This window comes from Phalacrocorax carbo, chromosome Z (genome assembly GCF_963921805.1).
Source record: "Phalacrocorax carbo chromosome Z, bPhaCar2.1, whole genome shotgun sequence".
In the NCBI taxonomy this organism is placed as follows: domain Eukaryota; kingdom Metazoa; phylum Chordata; class Aves; order Suliformes; family Phalacrocoracidae; genus Phalacrocorax; species Phalacrocorax carbo.
The window spans coordinates 23,321,007-23,347,105 of record NC_087548.1 but is presented as its reverse complement, the minus strand read 5'-3'; the positions used below and the strand labels follow the sequence as shown (position 1 = coordinate 23,347,105).

The 26,099-nt window shown below is 38.7% G+C and overlaps 1 protein-coding gene across 4 annotated transcripts in view; it reads left to right on the top strand.

Moving 5' to 3' along the window:
* Positions 1-9,501, top strand: part of ERCC8 (ERCC excision repair 8, CSA ubiquitin ligase complex subunit) — a 30,933-nt gene extending 21,432 nt beyond the window's left edge. For all 4 annotated transcript variants that reach the window (XM_064438868.1, XM_064438871.1, XM_064438869.1 and 1 more), the window contains 3 exons: positions 604-801; positions 5,950-6,036; positions 7,759-9,501. In XM_064438868.1, the coding sequence (XP_064294938.1) occupies positions 604-801; positions 5,950-6,036; positions 7,759-7,827 (354 nt within the window). In that variant the 3' untranslated portion in view covers positions 7,828-9,501. The remainder of the gene's footprint in view (positions 1-603; positions 802-5,949; positions 6,037-7,758) is intronic.
* Positions 9,502-26,099: the final 16,598 nt, after the last annotated feature.

Below are 26,099 nucleotides of genomic sequence, written 5' to 3'. Positions count from 1 at the left end.
CCAGAACAGTGGTAGATGCCCCATACCTGGAAACATTCAAGGTCAGGTTGGACAGGCCTCTGAGCAACCTGATCTAGTTGAAGATGTCCTGGCTTATTGCAGGGGGTTGGACTAGATGACCTCTAAAGGTCCCTTCCAACCCAAACTAGTCTATGGTTCTGTGATGTATAACTGTTGTAGATGTGGAGTTCTTGTAACAGTTTCAATATCTGAGAGAAAATTACTATGTTGGATCATCTAGGAAAAAGTTTAAGGCAGTAATTGCTGAACCAATTCTAATTTCAGTGATAGTTAAGGTGCTTAGTATAGATCTGGCATGCAGTAGCCTATGCAAATTCTATTTCTAAGTGTGGAACTTCTGATTTTTAGGCATATCTTTCTTTCCCTTTCTTAGAGTTGATATTGAGAGTGAACTTTGATGAACAGAAAAACTATTCTCTTGTTAGACATCTGTTATTGGAAATCTCAAGAGTTGTATTAACATTGGGAGACTTAAAATTAATTTTATTAGGTATTAAAGATTAAATTAAATTGACCTTTTCAGGTAAAGTTATTTCCCATAAATTTAGTTAATAGCTAACTGTTTAATCCTTTGTTTTACAGGTGAATTATGGGAAAGTCTGTAATGAAAGTAGAAAAGGACTGAAATTCACCATCTCTTGTGGCTGTAATACAGAGTTTGCCTTTGTACCATATGGTAGTACCATTGCTGTTTATACAATTTTCACAGGAGAACTGATAACTATGCTTAGAGGGCATTATAGTACTGTTGACTGCTGTGTTTTTCAACCCAATTTTCAGGTAAGTAAAATACAAACGTTATTCCAGACAACCTGGAATATTTATGCAGATTGTCAAACCATGTGCACAGAAAGCATTAACTTTTCAGGAATGTGCTTTAATCAAAGATCTTGACATAACAGGGAGTTCTGTGGCCTGTGTGTCAAGCAAGAAAAGTTTGGTCAAGCTTTTGGGATGGCCCTTTCTGTATTGGGTTCCTTCCACTGTTAATTTCATCTCATAGGTAATTTTTCAATATGCCTGGATATATTGTCATTAATAAATTGTCTGCATTAAGGCTTTTGCCTGTTTTCTTTAAGAATGGAGGCATTTGTCTTTTTCTGAGATACCTAAGGCTAATCACAGTAAGAAAGAATGTGAAGTGCATTTAGGTGAAGTGCATTAGTATTGCTATCAGTACTGAGAAACCCTTCAAGTACTTTGCCAAGGTGATCTTGCTCAAATGCCTGTAGTTATACCAATCACTGGATCTATTAACAGTTTGGATGAAGTGTTGAGAATGTGATGAGCTTCTTAAATTAATCTGAGAACATTTCACCTAAGAAATACCATAGCATTACAGGGACTCATGGTGCCGAGAGCCTTTTTTTTCTTTTCCTCTGCCTTTTTTTTTCTTTTCCGTTTCTCTCGTAATAAAAGACGAAAGGATAACAGAGCTTAATTTGTTATGAGATACTTTACCACACATTGTTCTTGTGGTTTGTGGTGTGGCAAGGGCAGAATGAATGTTAGTATGGATTTTAAGGCTGTTATGTAGTTGCCCTCAGGCTCTGAGGATTATACATCATGTTCCAGCTCCTCCTCTCTCATCTTTTGTTTCTGAAGTATCAGGCACAAATATTTGAGGCAGAAAGGGCATATGGCTATCTTTTCATGACCTCATACAGTATATCATAGAAGTGAAACTGGTAGCTCTTTCTTTGAGTCTAGTAACTTTGACTGAAACAGTATTTCCCTACCCCTGAGATGGACTTCACTGAAAGTTTTGGCCACATTACAGAGGAGGCAATAATGCCCAAGATAATCAGCCTTGCTAGAGCCGGAAAGCCATTCTGGCATGATTAAGGCAGTGAGATATGAGATCCACTGAAAGGTGGAATATTCACATTATAGCTAAGGCATATCTTCGTGGACTATTCTTGACTAGCTTAAAAAGCCCTTTGTGTTTAAGAATAGTTTCCCTATAAAACTGCTAGTATGTTTATATTAAGTCATCTTTGGTGTTCTTCTTCAGAAGCTGAAGATGTGAGGCTCATTAAATATCCCTGTAAATCATGTGTTTCAGCCCTGGAAATGCGTATCTCTTCATAGTGCCCCTATCTTGGCTCTTACAATCCTTAGAAAAGGATCACTCTTGTGTGAGCATGCACACAAGAACTGCATCAGCCACTATAGCTGTGGGTTTATGTTGGCAACAACTTCATTTGTTTATTCATTGTGATTCCTGATTCTCTTTCAGAATCACCCTTTTCCAGAGTTCAATTCTGTATTCTAGAAGTGTGACTGGATTTTCTTTTTCTTTAAATGCTCTGCATTTAGTTGTGTTAAATTGTTGCTCTGACGGAATAACGTTACTATAGTCAGTGTGTCAACACCAAAGGTGTAGTCGTAGTGTTATTTTGGCTGTGTTTACACCTATACTTCCAAATAGCTCATTCTGTCTTGAGACAATAACATACGTTCATCAGGCTTCATATAATTCCAATGGAAATTATGATTTCCTAGTTAAAATTTTTCTGAGAATGCAATTGTTTGTAAAATTTATTGTTTCCTCGTTTATTTCACTCTTGCAAGCAATATTAAATCAGTGTGTTACAAAGTTATTCATAGCTGTGTATTTCTATTTTCAGTTACTAGTTTTAAATAAAATCAGTTTTGCTTGACAAAACCTGTTTTGTTTCAAACTGCATTGACTGATGTTTAAATTCCTATATCTTAACTCTACAGTAACTGAATCGTTTTATCACCTTTTCCATTGTCTTGTTTAGTATTAAAGAAATTTCAGTTAGTTCATTTGTATCTGTATCATTCCACTTTTTTCTTTCCTTATTTTTTTTCCTAATGGCATATTAGCTCTCTTTCAGCTTTGTAGTATTTCAATACATATTAAAACATATAATTAACTTGAGCAAGCCAGAATTTTTCTTGGACAACTCTTCTAAGCCTCTGCTAGAAGTTATGCATCTACTGGTGAAATGTGTAGCAAATGGCTTTCTAACATTTTTCTTACTTATTAGCACATTTGAAATTAGTACACTATCTTCATATGAAACAAGGTCTACATCTTTTCTGTTTATGTTCTAACATTTCTATCTAGTAGTGAGTCTCTGCCACTGTTAAGAGTTTTGTTTATATTAATAGTCTTAACTTCTTCTGCTGTCTTTAACCTTGCTGAGTGATTTTTGTCCTACCTACCCCCAGATTTGGTCCTTAGGTTTTCTTACTATTTTTTTATAATGTTCAAAACTCGTGATTGATGTTGGTTGGTGCCAGTCCCTCATGTTCTTTCTGTTCATTAACTGTATTTGAATCACTGTCTTTGTTTCACCTCATTACTGGAATAGGCTCGAAAGGAACTCCAGATTTGCACCAATTATGTATTTGGGGTGAGAACTGTCTTCTGTTTGCTCAGAACCTTATTATCAAATATACCAAGATATAGATACCCAAGCAACTAGCTATTTGCAATCCAATGATATTGGTCTTTATCTGTTCTTATGAGGTCCAAATTAATTAGCAGGTTTGTGTGGAATACCTTTTGTGTTTGAGATATTGTATGGCACTGTTTCCACAGAGTGGTGTGAGATTTAGTTAATGTGTGTGTATATATGCCTTTTGAGATCCTGGGAATGGAGCCATAAAATCCACTGTATTATTGTTGGCCTAAATTGTTCTTACATAAATATCTCTGTAAAGTTAATAGGATGTTAGTCTGCTTGAGTAATAAGAACTGCAGAATTTGACCCTTTAATAAGAGCCATTAATTTAATAGGAGGTTGGTAATTTCAAGGGTGGTGTGGAAGAGGAAGTCTTCATTGTGCAATCTCTTAGATGATGTTTACTATTGGGTCTAATATGCTAGATACCATTGTGCCATGTTAGCTACTTAAAATAATTTAAGTAAACAAACAAGACCGATGTTTCCCTTTCAAAAAAGAAATGGAGTAAAGCACCATGCACGAATAACGTGTAAAATATTAGGTATGCATGAGGAAACAATTTTGCTTTAAAGTATAGCTACTTCTACTGTTCAAGATATGCCAGTGACATCTGCAAAGGTATTTGGCAAATCCAGTGGTAGGCTAATAAGTAAAGATAATGGAAAGTTAAATTAAGTTTTATTTCTCAATCTTTCCTCAGAGTCTTAAAGCATTATATTTCCATATGTTGTACCGTAAACATGCATGGAGCATGTTTGGAGTACAATACATGTGTATGTCCTGTACTGTACCATAAACATGCATGGAGCTCCCTGGCTCTTCTTTTGGCTGACTTAAGGTATGAGTCACCATTTCAGGTTGTAGTAATTAATTGTAAGTATTACCCAATGCAGTGGATATTAACTGAAGATCTTGCAATGCCAGGATCAGAAAGTGAGACAAGTGGTAATAAAGATTAAATAGAAGTATGCTGATGTCACTGTGAGATTGCTCATGATGAGATTTATGGCGTGGGAAGGTTTTAAAGTTCTAGTGATATTCTGTATCCTGACAAAGACAGGAGGCATGAGTAGAGTACTGCTGACAGGATAAAGTGGGATTTGACCTGTACCTTGGTGTAACTTTGACCTGTCCTCTTTTAAGCAAGACAAGTAAGATGTTTCTCTCTCATAAAATTATAGAATCTAATCTTGTGTTTCATGCATGAATAACTTAATGCATGGGACCAGTTTTACAAAAGTTGAGTATGTCAGCTCTCTTGAATAAGATTACCCACATAAATGGGTGTTTATAGGAATTAGGCATTAAGTTCCTGTACTGTCAGCGTAATTCATACAGTTCTGGAATTAAATGTGCCTAATATAGGAGGCTTTCTGTGAAGACAGAACTGTACTAATTTATTGAACTTATGTTGAATCAATGTATTAATAATGTGCACTTATACAGAGTTGCTAGTGTGTTAAAGCCAACCTGCTTAAAGCAAGGGTTTTATACTGTCAGCCTGAATACAGAAAAAATACTTCATATGTTTCACTTGGGTAGTTTAAACGCACAGCAATACTCAAGTGTTGTCAGATACCGTATGTAATATGCTGGAGTATGATTCAAGATGGAAGGCATACGAGAATACCATCATGTGTGTCAATTTAAGTAGCACTTTGGAAAATAGAAGCATTATTAGTGCAAAATATACTGCAAAAATGGTGTAGTATTTCTCATTAGCAACATTTCTTCAGTTGAAAGTGACAGAGATGTCTGTTTTTCCTATAATGAAGAACTAACAAAACAGCTATATTTGACTGTTAGGTGTTTGGTGTAGAGACTGTTTGCTTCCATGTGTTTGCAGGGTGCCTTGCACAATGGGATCTTGGTCCTTAGTCGTTATCATAATAGAGTTATTTATATTAAAAATAATAAATTGGTCTTTTTGATCTCTGCCTTCCCAACAGGATACAGGCTTCAAATTGTTCATTTTGTTCTTTTCGTTTCCTAGGCATGCTAAAACTATGTTTACTTAATACTTCTACTTCTTTGTTCTATACTTATGCACTCTTCTAACATGTATTACTAGATGCTTTTGAGTTATTTTTTTTAAATTATAATTAAAAATATTTTCTTTTTTTCCCTTCTCCATGCAACATCTCATCTTTTAAGCTTAAGTCATCACTTAAGCTTCCAAACTGGTAAAATAGGTGTCTTTTTAGGAGACATAAGCAGGGGAAGAAGAAAAGTGCATTTAAGCAATACAGTTCATTTAAATATGGGTAGTGCTGTTTTGGTGAGCAATCTGGGAAAAAAAAAAGATCTATTCATTTCAGTTTGGCATATTATTTAAAATACCGTTTATCAGGATTATAGTACAAATTAGAAATTGTATATTTGTCTTTATTTTTAAATAAATATTTCATACCTTTGTTTTCCCAACATTATATCTATGTCACTCATCAGTAAATTTGTGTAAATGTAGTTTTTGCTTCTTTTCCTAAAGGAACTTTATAGTGGTAGCAAAGATTGCAATATCCTTGCGTGGATACCAGCTCTTCGAGAGCCAGTTCCTGATGACACTTCTGAAAAGGTAATGAATTTGTGAGTTTGAGCTATACTTTTTATGACCGTTATACTTGGTGGGGGGATGGTGTGGAAATTAAATATGATGTGTTACACCATCAAAATTTGTAACAATTCTTAATTAAGAGGAGAATCACGTATTGTTGCTCTGTGATCTTTTGATCTGTGGGGTTTCGAGACAGCATATTCTTTCATAGTCTAGTAGGATCTTCTGCAGACTTCTAGCTTCTCACTTAATTAAAAGTAGTACTTGTCATTTGGCTATCAGTCTTTTAACTTCTACTTTAGCTTCCTTAGTGTCCATACTGTTTTCTGTAGTTTATGCTATTTTGGAATTGGAGAGGTGCCAAAGAGTGTATTTTAAATTGTTTAAGAGTATACTCTGTGTTGAACAGTAGAGATTTAGGGATGCCACGCTTCACACCCAAATATTTTTGATGCAGAAGTATGATAAAGAAGATTCTAAATGAGCTTATTTTAGTGTTTGAGGCAAGACATTTAGGCTGTTATAGGGAAGATCATATATAATACTGTTTTCCAAGAGAGTACTTTCTTAGTATATGAGCTGGGCAATAACAGTGAACAGTTTGAGGGGGAAAAGTTCTAGACTTTAAGGAACTGAAACCAGTCACAGAATCAGAGTCTGGAAAACTGTACTAATGTTAAAAAAATCAGAATCTATTAATGTTTTGGCTCAGTGTACAAAAAATCCGCTTTTTAAAATTTCTGAAATGTTCCATTTTAGGGAAATGATAAGCATAAATTTTTTGTAACATTTGCTTTGCTTTTTAAGGCAACTTATTTCAAAACTATCCTACATTTAAGTGAAGAAGAAAAAAGTGGTTTCAATGGTTAGTTGACCTAAACCCAAAATATGTTCAGTTGCCCTGAAATGAACACTTTTGCTGTAATTGAGGCTTTTAAAGTGTGTGATTTTTTTTTTTTTTCTTAGTCTGAAAAACAAAAACAAACACACAGCAACAAGATTATTTACCCAGCTCTGATTAGAACTGCCCCTTTAAATTTTTCATGGTAGAGGTATGTAATATGTGCCATTGTTTTGAAATCTGTTAAGCTACAGCTGCTGTTCGCAAATGTTGTAGATGAGCAGTGCCTCTGAAAGCAGCAGTTCTGCTGTCCACAGGCCACTAGTTCCTGCTCCCTCTGATGTGCTAGAACGGCCATTGGAGTGCCCTGTATGAATAGAATCTGAACCCAGGATAGCTGTAAACCAGAAAAAAATTTTACCCCACATCAAAACTGTGATTTGGTGCACTGTGTAGCTGCACAAACCCTTTAGCTTGTCCCTGGGTGGTCTGAGGTGAGAAACAGTTGTTGGATGAGGATAGAGGCCAGGACTACTTCTTGAGACAGTAGTGCTTAGTTATGCTGGGCCAGGGAAATTACAATTTAAAACCAGTAACTCAAAACAAACACAGTAATATCTATCTGCCATATTTTACACCAGACACCTGTAAAACTACCAATCAGTGCCTCAGATATATTTTTGATGAAATTGGAATTAATTTAGAATACTACTTCATTTATAATTTAGCCTGTCTCTAATAAGCAGAATGGCCATAGTAGTAGTTAAAAAAATCCGGTACCCATGAGAGACATCATAGTTTGTCTACATATAGTAACTTAAGAAATGCCTTTAGCATTGCCCTTATTTGATTTTAATACTTTTAATTAAGCAAACTACTGATTTTTTTTTCATTTTCTTTAGTGTCTGCCTCAACAGCATTTAAATCCAGCATATGAAGACGCATGGAGCAGCAGTGATGATGAAGGCTGAATTTCAATTGTGTGCTGACATAAAATTGACATTCAGGCACTGCATCTGTGGACTTTATCCACAGAATTGGATATTGTCAGATTTATTACAACTGGATTTTTGGTACAGTTCTGTCAGAGCAAGGTCTTTCAGAAATAAGTTTCCACTGTTCTCTGTGTTCTTTCTTCACTGTTACAGTTAAATCTAAAGGATTACTTTTTCATACTTACAGATTTTTATACTTACCGTTACACATTGGTATACTTTATCCAGTGTTGAACAGCTGATTAAAGGGAAAATAAAAGCCCTTGGGACCAGTTACTATTGCATTGTTTCTGGTATCTCTAATGCATAAGGAGGCAATCCCTATGTTTCCAAGAGACCTGATACAGAGGACTTTGCCTGAAGGAGGACTAGCTCAGGGATGCTTCCAGCTTATTTTTATCAGATGGAGCAGACTATTGATTTTCAAGTGCTTATATGCTGTGGGAGCCAACAGGATTTTGTGCCTATTCTTTTGCATTTTCAATTTTGCATAAGTTTCTGCATAAACGCAGTATTCAGTTCAGGAAGAGGTATAGCTGGGATCATCTATTCAAGTATTTATATAGTGACCCCATCAACTAGTATCTGAATCTGTCCCAGAAAGTTAAGAATAAAAATTATTTTAGAGGGTTTTTTGTTGCTCCTGTTAGCCAGCTTTTAAGATCAGCTTTCTATATATGAATCTCTCTCACTTCCCTAGTCAGCATGAAGAATACCTGGACAGAAACAGGCTTAAGGTACAGTACATGGCAGCAAGTGGATCACATTTCAAGTTAGAAATATCAAATATAGTCCTTTGAAACTTTTCATCTGAATTTGTAGTCCTAATGCCTGCTCTGCTTTGAAAGGGAGGAGCTTTGTGAGGTTATTGTCTCATCTCAATCACTAGTTCCTGCTTCAGATATAGTGTAGTCACCAATATGAGAGCCAAGTTAGAAGTTCCCATCAGATGTAGATGCAGCTCTATTGAGGAAAAATTCCTTCCAAAACGAATCAGATATTAGGACCACAAATGCAGATGGAAGGAAAAAAAATTATACAAATAAATGAAAGATAATTTAATCTTTATATAGTGTGTATTATTTCTATTATTAGTATGCATGTTAGAATTAATTCACAGTGCTTCTATAATTTAATATCTATACAAGATAGAAGCTGTCAGTTCCTGTATCAATCTAGAGTCTAGGTTTGTAAAATGATACCAGGTGAGGAGAGGGCATATCAAGAGTGTGTTGTAATTAAGCAAGCTTCATCTGTAGTGCATATTTGCTGGGAGAGACCCAAAATTTAAGTTGCGCTATTAAGCGGGTAGGTGCAGGGTGGAAGACTTCTGGAAGTTTTGGCTGAAGTTAATGACCAGCCTGAGACTATTCCTGTAAAGTGACAGAGAAGAGAATTTTCTGGGTTTTTTTCAAATTATAGTTTTCATTACCAAAGGTAGCTGTTCCCCCTAAAACTGGAAAAACTGGGGAACAAATTTGAAGACAGATTATACATTTTGATTTTTGTTTTGAAGATTACTTTTTTGTGTATTATAATTTTACATATCATTTGTATATGCCAACTGCAGTGCATGTATTTGGTATGTGAATTTCTAAAAATGTGCTCAATAAATCAGTTATCAAAGAATAAATGCATTTTTTAAATGGACTATAAATGGTGTTGATTTTAAAACAAAAATCTCACCAAAAAACCCACCAGCTCTATGGTGGACTGGGAATGGTATATAAAATGGGAGAGGTAGAATGTTGCATTAATTCTCCTGTTTTTTGGAATGGCCTTTCTCAGTTGAGTTCCTCTTCCCCTGCTTTGTGTACACAATTATTGACATTGGAAGAGATCACTGGAGATAATCTAGTCCAACCTCTCTGCTTAAAACACAGTCCCCTAAAACAGGTTCCTCAGGCTTGTGTCCAGTTGGGGTTTGAGTATCTCTACAACCTACAAACCTATTCCTGTGTTTGAGCATTGCTGGAGTGAAAGTTTCTTAGTAGGTTTAAATGGAGTTTTATGTATTTCAGTTTGCACCCATTGCATCTTGCCTCATCATTGGAAAACACCAAGAAGAGTCTGACTTCCTCTTCTTTATTCTCCCTCTCCCTGGCTCTGTCAAGATATTCCTACACATTGGTGAGATCCCCCTGAGCCTTTTCTTTTCCAGGCAGAACAGTCCTAGCTCTTTCAACCTCTCCTCATAGGAAGAATCACCTCCCTCAGCCTGCTGACAGCACTCTTCCTAATGCAATGCAGGATGCTGTTGGCCACCTTTGCTGCAAGGGCACAGTGCTGATTAATGCCACTTTACTGTCCACCATGAGTACTGAGTCCTTTTCTGCAAAGCTGTTTACCAGCAGGCTGGTCCCTGGCCTCTTCTCATCCATGGGCTTCTTCTCCCTGGGGGTAGGATTTGGAATTTGCCTTTATTGAATGTTATGAGATTCCCATTTGCCTATTTTTCCAGTCTACTGTGGTCCCTCTGAATGGGAGCAGTGCAACCATTGGGTGTGTCAAGCAATCCTCACAGTGTTGTAGCTTTTAATGTTGCATCTCTGTGGGCTCAAGGAATTCAAGCAATCGGGGTCTGTTTGTACGACAGTTTGGGGAGTAATCTGCAGAAACGAGCTGTGCTTGCAAGGACTCGATCATTCCAAGAAATAAAACCTTAAGTCCAGTTTGATTGACTTAATTTCTTTTTTAAGCTTGTTGAAGGCACATTCTGTTCTATCATCAAGGTCTTTAATGAAGATGTTGAACTGTATTGGCCCCACTGTCAACCCCTGGGATACATCACTAGTGACTGACCTCCAACTGGACTTTGTGCCACCCGTTGCAACCCACTGGCCCTGGCCCTTCAGCTGTTTTTTAATCTTACTGTCCACTTACCCAGTCTGTACTTTGGCAGCTTATCTGTAAGGGTGTTTTGGTAGAGTGTCAGGAGCCCTGCTAAAGGAAAAGTAGAGATCATCTGCTGTTGTCTCCTCATCCACCAAGCTAGACACTGTGTTGTAGAAGGTGCTCAGGTTGGTCAGGCAGGCAAGTTCTTCCCGTCATAAATCTACGCTGACTGATACCTTCTTGTCCTTTATCTGTCTGGAGGTGACTTCCAGGATTATTTCCTCCATCACCTTCCAAGGATTGGTGGTGAGGTTGACTGACATGTATCTTCTGGATCTTCCTTCTTGAAGACAAGGGTGACCTTGGCTTTCTTCCAATCCTCAGAAGCATCTGCTCACCATGACCTATCCAAGATAATGGAGAGTGGTCTTGCAATGGTATCAGCCAGTTGTGGGTGCATCCAGTCAAGCATTGGGCTTGTGCATGTCCAGTTTGTGCAAATGTTCCTTAACTGATCTTCTTCCACCAAGGGTATGCCTTTCTTGCTCCAGACTTTCTAGTGGTCTTGGGAACCTGGGGTTGCTAAAGTCCAGTCTTATCACTAAAGAGCACAGTGAAGAAGCATTGAGTACCTCAGCTTTTTCTGTGTCCTTTGTCTCCAGTTTCCCTGCCCCGTTTTAGCAGTGGGCCCACATTCTCCCTAGTCTTCCTTTTGCTGCTGATATACCTGTAGGTTTTAGTTTTGCTTTTCATATTCCTCACCAGATTTAACTCCACATGGGTATGGGCTTACCTAGCCCTATCTGTACATGCTAAGACAGTTCCTCTATACTCTTCGCTGCTTCTGACACTCATATGCTTCCTTTTTGCACCTAGAGTTTTGTCAGGAGCTCCATTTTCATGCATGCAGACTTGCTTCCACCTTTGCTTCATTTTCTGTACGTGAGGGTGGACCATCCTTGAAAATCAACCAGCTCTCCTGGACCCTCCTTCTCATCAGGGCCATATTCCATAGAATTCTCCCAGACAGACCCCTGAACAGGGATCTGTCTGAAAACATGGAAACTTTCCTCTATACTTTTATGGCGATCATTTTCATACTGTTGCTGAATAACTTTTTGCATATTGGTTTTGCGTATGTTGCATGATGAATGCAATGTGGGATTCAGCTCAAGAGGAGGTGGGCCGGGGATTATTTGCCCAAGTGTCTATCCACCCCGGTACCTGTCAGCCTAGTGTCTGAAGCTGTTCCAAACAGCTGAAAATAGAAATTAGTTGCCTTGGGGGCTTATTGCTCCTAGTAACAGCTAGCATCTTCTACCCAGGAATCTTTCCAAATTCTTTTCTGGTATCAGTGATGTCATTCTCCTTTTTGACTGTTGTCCTCTGCTGGAAGGAGAGATGTTTCTGGTGAAGGAAATTTAAAACATCTGTGTCTCATCTGGGGGAGAATGCAGGCACGTTCTACAATCCGGCACCTGCAAACCTTCCATATAATGGCAGTAGCTGCTAGGTGATACTTAGTTTACAAGATTTGAAACCTCTTGGACCTAGCCAGAATCTCAAACACCAGTTTCTGTGAAAATTCTACTTTGAATAATGGCATATATGTTATTATTTTCTTTGGTACTTCTAGTTTTCTGTAGATGTGGTAAATTTATTATTTAAGCTTTTTCTAGGAAAGAAGATTATTTCTGCTGCATTCTTATGGTAGCTGTGCTTAGTTACTAAGTGCTGGTATCTTCAAAATGAACAATTTTAAAGGACAGTGAAGGTAAGCTGTATATTATTTTCACTAGAAAGAACCAAATACTAAGCTAGCGGTGTCAGTTGCAACTATGCATGTCTTACTTGTGTGTAAGTTAAATGTGATAATTAAATCTGAGTCTTCCCCTTCATTTATGCCTATTCTGCTTCTATGCTTATAGCATGTATTTTTATAGTATCAGAGCTCTTTCAGAACCAGAAATGCAGTGACTGGGGTAGTACAGACTTAGTTGCATTTCCCATCCTTATGTCAGTCAGGAAAAAAAAAAACACATTTGAAAATCCAGTCAGGTGTCAAAAGGGGTGCTGTATTCATGTTGAAATAAAGGTATTCACTTGAGAGTCAGCTAGCTGATAGCTGGATTCTAGGTTCCTACTAAAAACAGTAGGAAAGTTAAGAGTTTAAAAAGAGAGCTTAAGCTGGAATGGACTGCACTCTTATCGCAGTATTAGTAGTCATACTCTGTATCAGAATACTCAGAGAAGTGCTTTCATCTTTCAGGCTGTTCCAGGAATTGACTATTGCTTAGAAGACTTGCTTTGCTTGCCAAGGCAGACATTTTTATTTGAGCTTGAAACAGTAGGTACCTAAAGAGGGAAAATAATTTATTTGTTCTTACAAGAGATCAAAGTATTTCCTTTCCATTCTAGCCTAAGGAAACAGTGGAGGTAGGTGTCAGCCTGAGCCAGCCCGGTTGAAGAAATCCAGAGGGTCTAAGACAAGCCTCCTTCAGCTTGAGTGAAAGTTGAGTTTTGTAGAGACAGTAAGATTAGGACTATGTTTATTTATGTCTATGTTATGATGCTCAGAAAGAATCTGATATTGAGACATACAAGCAAAAACCTGGTTCTTTTTTTCCTCCTGTACACAGACATGGAAGAAAGCATTAGCACATGAGAATTTAAATATGGTTAACTCCCAAGTATTGGGAAGAACAAGTTAACACCAAGTTCTTATCTCCCTTTGCCCTTTTCTCTATCCCCACTACACTCACTTTTGTATACAGGCTGAAAAGACTAAAAATTTAGATATTTGTTTGCCACCTTTTTTTGCATTGTTTGGATTTATAGTCAGGCCAGTTTCTCACTGCACAAGATATCTGTTTCTTTTAATCAAGCCTGAGTTCCTCATATACTCAGTCAGCTTAGGACCCGGAATTTAAGACCCCTGTCATTGTAAAGCAGAAAAATTCTTAGATTTGGAAACAACAATAGAATTTACTTATATTTTTTTCCCTTATGTTTACCCTTCTGTTATAGTCCTTATCCTACCTTGAGTGGAGATACAGAGATACATATTTATACACACACACATATACATATATATGCACACAAGATATAAATATATTTAAAATACCACTACTTCAGCACCACTGGAGGATAGTCCTTGGCTTTCTAACCTCATGCAGGTAAAGGTCTAGTGCATACCACTGAGAATTGAAAGCTCTTCAGTGCACGTTGGCCTAGGATCTGCCGCAATGAATGGGTAAGCCCGCTGTTAGCTTAGTACAAGTCAAGTTTGAGATACTTAGTCAAGTTACAAGCATATCAGTTAAACCACATAAACTGTCCAGATACATGTTTTTGGCATGTAAAATATAGGATCTAACATAGTTAAAGCAATCTATAAAGAGAACTTGAGTATTGGCCATGTGCTTAGCTGCTAAGATTTGTGCTGAGGTTTTGACACCTGAGAGTTGTTCTTCAAAGCAGCATACTAGTCTCAGTGGACAGCAGTTAATGCTTATTATACCCAACTAAACAAAACTATGTAAAACATATCAATAAAGTCTGATATTCCCACTGTTGGAGAAGATCAGCTTTGTGACCACCTGAGGAATGTGAATATACATAAGTCTATGGGACCTGATGAGATTCCTGAGGGAATTGGCTGATGTCATTGTCAAGCCACTCTCCATCATATTTGAAAGTCATGGCAGTCAGGTGAAGTCCCTGGGGACTGGAAAAGGGAACCATTGCACCCATTTTTAAAAAGGGTAGAAAGGAGGACACTGGGAACTGCCAACCTGTCAGCCTCACCTCTGTGCCTGGGGAAGATCATGGAACAGACCCTCCTAGAAGCTATGCTAAGGCATGTGGAGGACAGGGAGGTGATTGAGCAGCACCATGGCTTTACCAAGGGCAAGTCCTGCCTGACCAACCTAATGGCCTTCCATGATGGAGTGACTACATGAGTGGACAAAGGAAGAGCTATGGATGTCATCTATCTGGACTTCTGTAAGGCCTTTGACATGGTCCCCCACAGCATCCTTCTCTCTAAACAGAGAAGATACAGATTTAATGGGTGGACTGTTCAGTGGATGGTGAACTGGCTGGATGATCACATACAGAGTGTAGGGGTCAACAGTTCAATGTTCAGATGGATTAATGGTGTCCCTCAAGACTGTATTGGCACCAGTACTGTTGAATATATTAATCAACGACATAGTGGGATTGAGTGTACCCTCAGCAAGTTTGCAGATGACACCAAGCTCAGCCGTGCAATTGACAGACCTGAGGGACAGGATGTCATCCAGAGAGACCTAGACAAGCTGGAGAGGTGGGCCTGTGTGAAGCTCATGACGTTCAACACGGCCAAGTCCAAGGTCTTGCACCTTGGTAAGGGCAACCCCTGGTATCAACCCAGGCTGGGGGATGAAGGGATTAAGAGAAGCACTGCAGAGGACTTGAGGGTACTGGTGGATGAAAAGCTGGACATGAGCCAGCAATGTGTGCTCACCGCCCAGAAAACCAGCTGTATCCTGGGCTGCATCAAAAGCAGCGTGGCCAGCAGGTTGAGGGAGGTGATTCTGCCCCTCTTCTCCGCACTGGTGAGAGCCCACCTGCAGTGCTGTGTCCAGCTCTGGAGCCCTCAGCACTGAAAGGACATGGATCTGTTAGAGTGGGTCCAGAGGAGGCCACGAAAATGATCCGAGGGCTGGAGCCCCTCTCCTGTGAGGACAGGCTGAGAGAGTTGGGGTTGTTCAGCCTGGAGAAGAGAAGGCTCCAGGGAGACCTCATTGTGGCCTTTCAGTACTTAAAGCTGGACTACAGGAAAGATGGGGGCAACCTCTTTAGCAAGGCATGTTGTGACAGGACAAGGGGTGATGATTTTAAACTAAAGGAGGGTGGATTAGGATGGAAAGGCAGAAAAAATTTATTACTGTGAACACTGGCACAGGTTGCCCAGAGCGGTGGTCGATGCCCCATCCGTGGAAACATTCAAGGTCAGGTTGGACAGGGCTCTGAGCAACCTGATCTAGTTGAAGATGTCCCTGCTCACTGTAGGGGGTTGGACTAGATGGCCTTTAACGGTCCCTTCCAAACCAAATTGTTCTGTGATTCTAGCATTCTAAGTCCTTTTGTGTGGTTAAAGCTGAGTTACAAAATGGACATGCCTTCTTCCATCCTTCCCTTGGTTTTGTTTTCTTTTAGTCTATTTTATAAAATCAGGGCTAACAGAGGATAAAAAGGGATGACTGAGTGGCCAGGAATTCAGGCAGGTGTATAACTACTCCCCACAGCTTCATGCCTTCTAATCATATCTCTGTGCTCTGTAGTCAGCCTTACCCACCAGCCCACACATTCTGCCCAGATGACAGCTAACCAATGTCATCCACCACACCGGCAAGCCTTAACCACCCCCAGTCCTGCCAAATTCCACCAAGCCCAAGACACTGGAAAAAAATATTTGGGGCTATTAAGCCATCTTTCTATTTAAATATGAAAGAAGTTTTCATTGCATAGGCATACAGCTTCATTCTTAATTTTCATTTTATCACAATTTGGTTTCAATATTAAGGCAGAAAGAAACCAGGCTATTTTTAGTTATGCATCTTAGCTTTGTGCTAAGAAGGAGACTTTCAGTCGGTCACTGATGTCTGTATGCTTGGAAGATTAAAAGACACCCTTTTCTTGCAACTGTGGGACAGAGATGCGTCTGCAATCCTAAACAGGTTTTATAGTAAATTTCCTCATGCCAGATAGGAGATTAAAATCAGCAGTTTAAATCAGTCCAACCAGTTATTTTTACAGCCATGTGTCTGTAATCTAGAGTAACATGTTTAAGCAAGAATGGGGTAATTTATTCAGCCACAAAAATAGTATGCCTTTGTTTAATAAAAAATAGGTTAACATGTGGGGCAGAGAAAGGGGGCATTATAAAAACAGTTTTTGCTGTTCTTAGCAGCCACATTTGAAAGATACTGAGCACTTTGCTTTTGCGTTGACTGCAAAGCCTTTATTTAACAGGATACTTGCTTTATATTAGTTACAGGTCTTATCCTCCAACAGAATTATTAAAACATTCTAAGAGAATTTGGAATCACAGTTTTAGTAAAGTTAGCTCAAAAACATATTAATAATAAATTAATAAATATATTGTGCTCTTGCTTATGATGGAGATCTTTGGCAAGAATAAACTTATATTTGGCAACCAGCCAGTTCCATTTGTTGACACTTAGTCCTCTTTGTCAGTAGTTCAGGATAGCCTCTGAAGGAACTGTAGCTATTAACGCCTCTTTGCAATGTTTTACTTTCATCCACACAAATACGTCTTGGTCTGCATAGTGGATCTTTAATCAGTCAGTGCCATTTTAAGAAAGGAGGGTAGCCTGGGAAAAAGAAAGAGGGAAAAGATAATCCCTTCCTCTAACTTAGTGTACACCTGTTCTGCAGGCATCAGCATAATACAGAGGTGTTAACTCTAGCTGTGAGCAACCCCACCACAGGCTAACGTATCTTTCTGGGATGCTGCATCAACTCACCTATACAGACGTTAATACTGCCACAGCTAGTGTACTTTGTGTTAATATGCTTCTTTCCTGTTTTCTGTAAATACGCTGTGTCAACAGGGCACAACGGATGCAGCAGTTTGGGGTGCCCATGTTTTCTCTGATAAATGATATACCAAACAGTAGGTGTATGGTAAGAATATCAAGTTCTCATATTTTGTGCCAGTCAGTAGGGAGTGTCTTGCATTGCTCAACTGTTAATTACTGTTGCTATCGCCTCCTACACTGTTCTGTTACACCTCAGGAAATCAGCTGATTATGATTCTCATGCTAGCAAACATGAAAAAAAAATGTTTTGGGACTATATAAAATAGTAGATTTGGATGAAGATCTTTTTTTTTGCCCATCACTAGTTTTTCCAGGTGGAGTATTTTCGTACCTGAATCATGCATTATGGCCTATGTGAGCTGAAGTTAACTGTCTTAAGTACCCGAACGGTCTGATGCTGTTCTGTGGTTTTGCATTGCCACTAGTGCAACAAGAGCCCTATAATGAGCTGTTCTTCTGCACGTCTTCTGTGGGAAATGGTCACATTTGGCACTTACTTGGAGTGTATTGCACATTCTCAGGGTAGTACCTAAATTGTTTCCCAAAGAAAAAAATTGCATCTCTAGGGTTGCATAGAACTTTGCCATCTGAATGCTATTCATCATTGTTTATAAAGAAAGTTTCCAGAACATTTAACTGTTTTGCAGGCAGCTAATATACCTGAGGGCCTAAATTAATGTTTGAAACAGCTGCTTCATCCTATTCTGCTCTATGGATAACTATTAAAGTTTATGTTGACTAATGAAGTATATCAAAGTAATTCAAATAACGCTCAGTGATGGGCTATTATATGAAATGTAGATACCTGGGAGACATGCAGAAATCCAGAATATAAGAATTATATTGCGCTTAGCAGAGTTCCCCTGTGTTGGATTATTGGTTTCAGTACTTTAGGATGCTTGCTCTGTGTGCCCTAAACATGTATAAGGTCTCACTGATACATACCTTATCAGTAGGAAGGCTTATTATATATTCTAGTAGCCTTGAAAACTGCGCCAGCAAAGGGGTTTTTTTTGTGCCAGAGTGAGCAAAAACGATGAAAGTCTAAGGGTGGAAAGCGATCCAGTAGTTCACAAGACTGCTCAAGCATTAAGCTTGACACGGACAAGAAAAATGAATATAGAAAAAGCTAAAAAAGGCACCATTCTAGTTTATAGAAGGGAAGGTAGAGCCCTGTTTGTGTCCCAAGACACGTAGGATATGCATGTTTGACAATCTTCCACGCTCCAGTGGTGCATCCCGAGGGCCAGTGCTCACTTCTGTCGTGTCCTCATCCACGAACCCTTAGGTGAAGATCCTGCTCCACGTGGGCCAGTGCATGGGAGCTGTGAAAGCAATGGCTTTGACACTACTCCATCTTACCTCTATCTCTCTTGCTTCACCTTGCGTCAATGAAATTCAAATCTTTCATAGTCCCCAACTCCTGCCTCCTCTCCAGCTCTCCCCAGAAGGATGTTTATAATCATTGCTGTTACTTTACATCTCCTTTCTCTGCAGCACACAGTCATGCCCACACACAGCTCTCTACGCCAGGACTTAATCCTGGCCTGTCTCTACACTGAGGTCCTCAACCTTTTACTAATTCAATATTATTCATCCAGTTCTTCTGCTTAAAATTGGTAGTTCTATTTCCTTTTGAAATATCACCTAACCTTTCTGAGCAGTCCTTAGGCCTGTCCTCCCCTTTCTTCTCCATTTCCTTTTGGCTGGCACGGCTGCATGCTTAGATGCCTACAGTGGTTTGCCAGTTCAGATACAGTTTTGAGCAGATGAACATGAAAGCGTTGATCTGAAAGCTATTTGGCTATGTTAAAGCAGAACTGTACCCACAGAATAAGGAAAATGGGAGGGAGGTTTCATTAGCTTTTTTGTAACCCTATGTTAATATACACATGCAGTTTCCAGAATAACATTAACTGCTTGTTAATGCACTTGGACCAGCACAATATTTTTCGATGAAGAAGCAGCTCATTAGTTCCCACATTTGCAACATTCATTCATTAAAGTTGGTAGAAAGGAGTTGTATTGAAAACCTGGCATTTAAATATTATTTTCATTTTATAATTGACCTATGTTCATCATTATTTCCTCCAGTCACCTGCAGCGTCTTAAAACCCTACAGTCATTAAAAAAAGTGATCATATAAATGTTCAAGGTCTGGTTTATCTAAAAAGAGACTTAGTTGAATAAAAATATAGCTGAAGTATTGCAGAAATCTTTGAAAATCAGCAGCACTACTATCTGCCACACTAAAGATTTTCTCAGTTTCATATCTTTGTGCAATATAAAACAGCTGCCAGATTTGCCGTTTATCTTCATTTGTAGATGCAATTCTCCATGATCTTTCTTTACCCAATTCACATTTCTGCCTTTCTCCCCATAATTTCTTAAATGCCATTTCACTAGTTCAAACTGACTTATTTAATTTCTCTTGAAATGTTCTCACTGTCTTGTCTCCTGTCACCATATATAAGACCAGCAGCCTCCATGATACGAAGCTGCAAGCTCTGCTCCATCCAGTGTTGAGATTTTACCACTTTCTCCTGTAACTATTCATAAAATCTGGCCTAACATTTTTTTTGTGCCCAGAGTCCACTAACTTTTGTCCCCTCTCCTCCCATCTTGATGGCTTCCTCTTCACTTACTCCCACATTTCCAGTCTGCCACTTATATAATGAAAGGTGCCACAAATTTTAAGATAGCTCCTGTGGTAAGATCTAGCTATTTTTTTACCTTTTCTTTTTTACCTTTTTTTTACCTTCACTTTTATTCTCCCAACATATCATCTCCTCTTTAAATCACCTTTTTTCTCTTCAATACATTTCACAATTCTTACCTAGCCTGCCTGCATAAGCTTTGGTCATTTACTTTTCCAGCAACTATCTCCACCCTTTTTACTTTTTACTACCTTACTCTGAGCTGGTCTACCCAGGTTGTAACTTTTAACTCTTACCAGATTTCAAGACTCACTTCTGTCATTATGTCTTTCGAAAATGAGTCAGACATTAGTTATGTTTACCTCTAAAATATTAACGAGATGTTTCTGCATTGTGCTTTTAGCTGCATCCCATGATGTCCCATTGTTGTGGGTGTCCCAGGCCACCATTAACACAGAAAATGGACAACTCAACATAGCTGACAAGCATTAGACTTTGTTTATTTTGCATGATCACATCATCCACAACTCTTCCTTTCTACTGTCCTAAAGCTTTAACCCCTTCATTGTATCGGGACTCACATCACTCAACACTATAACATAGGTATATTAAACATATGACTTGTTTAATATAGGAAGTAAACCTTCATCTAACATTAGCAGAAAAACAAAAGAGTGTTTTATTACATCCTCAGGTATATCCCAAACTATTACAGGATAATTAACCAAGAAATACAGGGGATATCTAAGGTACATTGCATTACAGTGCCTTGACAGAGATGCTTAACTATGTTAAAAGCTGTTGCAAAACTGCTTTGAGGAAAACAACAGTTCTCCCAAATCTTATAAAATCTAAGCTCATGCTGCACAAAGCAAAAAGTATTTCCTTGACTGGACTTGCAGAAATCTGCAAGTAAGTAGATATTCTGCATTATTCCAAATCCACCCAATGTTATCCCACACTCAGAGCCATCACCTATTCAAGAAGACAAAGGCATTACCAGAGATGACAAAGCTGGGGACAGTCAGCAGAAAGAGCCCTGTTTGTGTCTCCACCATCTCTGCCTGGGCTGCAGCACAGCAGCCACCAAAGCCTGCAGTGCTGCAGCCCCTCAGGCCTGTTAAGTTAAAGACAGGCTAAACAGGCACAGGGGAATCCTTGGCAATTGGGTGAGTTCAAAATGGCTAAAATTAACTTTGCTTCACCTCTCCTCAGGCTGCAAAAAGGAAAGCTCTGGTGCAGAACTGGATTGCTTCTTTACTTCCCATGGACGAAAATCCTGCTGTGTCTTGGCAAAGTCTTAAAAACAAATCCAGCATAATGGAAGAAGTTTGTAGGGAAAACTTCCCTACTTTGTCTACTGCGGTTATTTCTCTCCTGTTTTTCTATCTCATCCGTCTCCATTTTATATTACTTGGACCGTTGTCATCCTCCCCACCTTTCTTTGTAGCCTGTTTGGAAAAATAGTGTGTTTTCTTAGGAACTCTAATCTAAAAGCCCTTTAACTGTTAAAGATTAACCACTAAAGCACCTGTGGAAAAGCACACATTTCCCTGACACCTGACTCCAGCCTGCTGCATTCTGAAACTCAGCTATTAGTAATGCTTCAATAGCTTATTCACGCTTAACAGGTTGACAGGAAGGCAAGCTCAGATTCTACATGGAAAACATACAAATGCAGGCTAATATCATATGTCTGGGTGAGGAGCCACAAATGCCTCTAAGTGTGGGCAAGGATGTATAAGAACCCGTCTTTCAGTGGCACAATTTGTTGGGGATTTTGATTTTGATGAAGCTTTCTAGTGAGTTTTCTGAGGGTGGTTTGGGTGCCTTCAGAGTGGGAGCAGAGGGCTGCACGCATGCCCGTGCACAGAGGAAAAGGATGAATGCAGCAAATCAGGCCCAGGTGGGGGGCATCAAACAAAAAAAAGGGCTTTCTAGAGAGGATGATGCACATGTGCAGCTGGAAAAGCAAAGCTCTGAAATTATTATTTCAATGCATACAGCATGCTTCTGTTAAGAAAACTCAGTGCTATGGAACTGGTAGGAGTTTCCCAAAAGGTTATCTACACTCATGTTGAATTTGGGGGTCAAACATGGTCTAAGTGATAAAAACTTTACAACTTTACCTGGATTTCCCTACAAGGTTAACACATATTTGGACCTTTCCTTCATACAAGGTGATCAAAAGCAGTTTCCAATGTCAGTGAGATGTTTCCTACACAACATTTTCTTTAAACCCTTTTTAGTGATATTGAAATATTTATTTCTACCTTACCACATAATCACAGTAGAAGCCATTTCACCATTTAAACTGAATTAGCTAAACTATTTTTAAAGAAACAGTATAAGGCAAAATAGACCATGAAATTTCTTTGGTTTTAGGAATTTCATTGATATTTCAAATGGCTTTTCAATTTCTACCTTAAAAATAGAAGTAATTAGTTTTATTATAAATTATTTTCTGATTTGGAAGCATCTAGATCCTGTAGCAGAATCAAAGACCAAACATCCCAGGTCAAGAACTAACCCAGCTAACAACCAAAAACAGAGTTGGAGAAAAGGAATGATGTTGGCGTTTCTCAATCATTTCATTTTAATTGGGTTTTTGTTGTTGTTGATGGTGGTGTTGTTAATAAATTAACTGGTAGTATGTAGGATGATTTAATTCAGTATTTCTGCAATTTGCAGAATCTTGGACCAGAAGGATTAGGGGCTATGTCCTGACAAAGAGGACTAATTCTTGTACGGCTTGTATATGGAAATACTGCCACCGGAATAAACAAAGATGCTTGGGGATAACTTCTTGTTCCTCATCTTCAGTACATAACAATGGGACATGTTGCCTTAAAAATGGTAAAAGAGAACAGTAAGCAATAGTAAGTAATTTAGTCCTTTCTTTGTGTCACAATGACATTATATCTGCCAAGAGAGATTTCAGCTGCATTCATATGTATGAGTTTGTGTAGACTTTGAGATTTTATATGTATGCAGAACTCATTATAAATAATAAAGGCTAAGATCAAGCCAAGAGCAACCTAGAAGACAAGAGATTGAGATATCTCTGAAAACCTCAAAATAAGTTTAAAATTTCCATTCTGTCCTCTTACTGCATCTCTTAGTAGAAAAGGTGAGCACAATAAATATAATAAAAGTTTACCTCAGCCATAGTAAGTCCCTGAATGAGACAATACTTGTCAGGGAGGAAAGAGAGTGGGGAGAAATATTCAGAGTATTCTTTAGAAATACTTGAGAAGCCATGTTAGAATCACAGAAAAAGACCAGTAGCCTCAGTTAATGGTTTTCTCCTATCCAGTGGTTAAGCTTCGAAGATAAACTATTGGCTTCTAAGAATACATAATTTTTCCTATACTCTGTCTAAAAGTCATCATTTTACATGTTTGTGAGTGTCACGTGCACAAACAAGACACTACCTCAAGTGCAAAACTGGTCTATGAATGTAGGTCTTGCAAACTTTACCAAAGATTTAGCCCCCAAAATTTCTCCAGATGAAAAACATCAGAATGTATCATTTCATAGTAACATGCTAATGCATGTTAATGCAGAAGTAACAATTCCTTGAACAGTAACAACCAAGGAAGTGTAAGCTTTTTTTGAAACACTGGATTTTTAACTAAGGTTCAACACATTGTAAAGAGTTGCATTAATCTCAGCCAATCTGTTTGAGCTGTTCTTATAAGTCATTACTTTGCCTGTGGCTACCCTACAGTGAGTGTAAAGGCATGACAAAATGGGTGGAGATATGAAAACAAGTACACTTAAAAGGATTTTTTCTCAGATCCCACCTACACTGAAGAGTCAAATAATGCTCTGCCATCTGATATGAAGCCAAATTCCCACTTCCACCTTTTACTCTTGACCTATTTAAATTCTCAGCCCCAACAGTGAAGAAATAGCAGGAGAGAAAGACGACAGCACCTACTATGAAGCGCACTGTGAGACATAACGCAGTTTCAAGCAGTTCCCTAACATGTCCCCAGATGCAGCTGTTGAAGATGACAGAAGTCTGCCTGGGAGAGCATCCTCTGTGAGAATATAGGCCCGGGATATACCCTGTAGCAAAAACATACCCTGTTGCATTTAGTGTCTCTCACTGACAAGTCTAATTTCTCAGCTAGAGCAGGAAGATGGTAATCTTTTTTGGAAGAAACTATTTGGTTCACTGAGTTTGGACTAAAAGTCTCACTGGTTTGGTTGGTTGGTTTTTCCCCACCTTCCTTCCACACTGCTTTTAGACTCCTTCACAGAATGTTTTAGGTTTCGTGGCATATTCTCCAAGACAGAATGTGTTTTTTCCAGTCACGCTACTATTCGTGTCTTTCAGCCTTGCTTAAGCCTGTTTCATAGCTCTGCTGCCCTCCTTTAAACACTTAAACAAGACAGCTTATCTGCAAAAAATCATTGTTCTGAACTGTTGCAAGTGACATTCATGGTGAGTAGTAATAAAGCAATTTCTCCTCTCTGCTCCACTCCTGCCATGGTGCCAATTAAGTACAGCTCAGTTTTGTCAGGCTCAGCAGTTTGAAGAGTGTTGGCTCAGCCCTCAAGGAAGCTTTAGTTACTTGCTCCGTGTTTTTTGTTGCTGTGGTTATGCTACTACAGGCACTTGAGCTGGGAAGAATAAAAGGAGTTCAGGTATGTTTATGTGAATTGCTGTGATAGTAACATGAGTGTGTGTCCTTCTTTAGAAGGAGAACTTTAATCACATTGGGAAGGCATGTGTTTTCTTGCTGGTGCATGGTATCAGCTCAGGTAGTTCCTGTGAAAATGTCAGATTTGGTTGTAAAGGTTAAAGAAAAGAGGGATACAACAAGTAATGCTTTGAATAGAAGTTTCTATTATATTCTAACACTGTCTGCCTTCTTCCTCATGGAGGAAAAGATAGTGATGTGTGTGCATGTCTGTGCTAGCTGGTCAGGAGTGTGTAGAAAGGATTGGAATTTTTTGTTTGGAGAGAACTAGGGATAGACTCCTGTAAGTGAATGAGAACTGTTGAGCACAGCTTAGCTATTTGCACATGTGATTTTATTTTCACTTGGGTTTTTTTAAGTCTTAAAACGCAGACTGTGGCTTCTCTGCTACCCCTGGGAGAGAGTGTAAAAGGTACCAAAGAGAGAATATGCAAGAAAGAATTATGTTCTTGATGCCTATTTCCATGGCATGAACTTGCTGGCCGAGAGGAAGGGGGACACCAGGGACAGAACTGAGCGGGAAAGGTGGTGGTGTTGTTGGGTAACAACACTGTGAGGTGGAATCTGCATCATCCCCTCAGGGCAGAGTGTTGAAAGGACCAGCCAATGTAACAGAGCTGCAACATGTTAGTGAGGTTGACTCTTTTCTTCACGTATTGTTTCAGAGATGGGACAGATTAAAAATAAAAATGTGGTAATGCAAGATTATGATTTTTGGGAAAAGGTTTGCCAAGTGTGTTGGCTTTGGTTTTCTCATTACATTCAGTAAGGCTTCTTTGGCTGGCTGCAATGCACTTTTTGCAGGTGATTTAGTTCTCCTTCCCGGTATAGATTGAGTTGCAATCAGCCTGCATTTAAGCAATACACTCTGAGGAGGTGTGTCACTCCCAGTTTTCATTTGAGGAGCACAGTGTGTATATAATAAACTGTATTATATAATATGTGTGTATATGCATGATATGTCTATTTATATATACAGTATACTATACATGTGTATATGTGCCCTTAATGTATATGTACAATACACACATTCTATATAAACTTTAAAAATAAATACATATATCATTGAATGTATATATATCACATGTATATCATATTCATACATGACACCATTACAGTACCTCTGTTAAACATGCCCTTTAAAGACATTTTTCATATGTTTAAGATTATTGCTTTTACTCTTGCAATAGCCATTTTTGGAGTACCTTCCTTCACTCCTGCCTACCACTAGTCTCAGCTGCATAGTAGAAAAACAATTTTTCACGGTAAGGGCCTAATGATTTTAATACTGTTACTTGAGATAGGTGGGTTTATATGGAAAGTTCCCTATCCGAATACCTTTTCACATTTGCAAAAATTTATCAAATTCACTGTTGTTCAAATGGCAAAACTGGAGCTCAACCTGTAAGTAAACCTATAACTGTTGAAACAGAGCT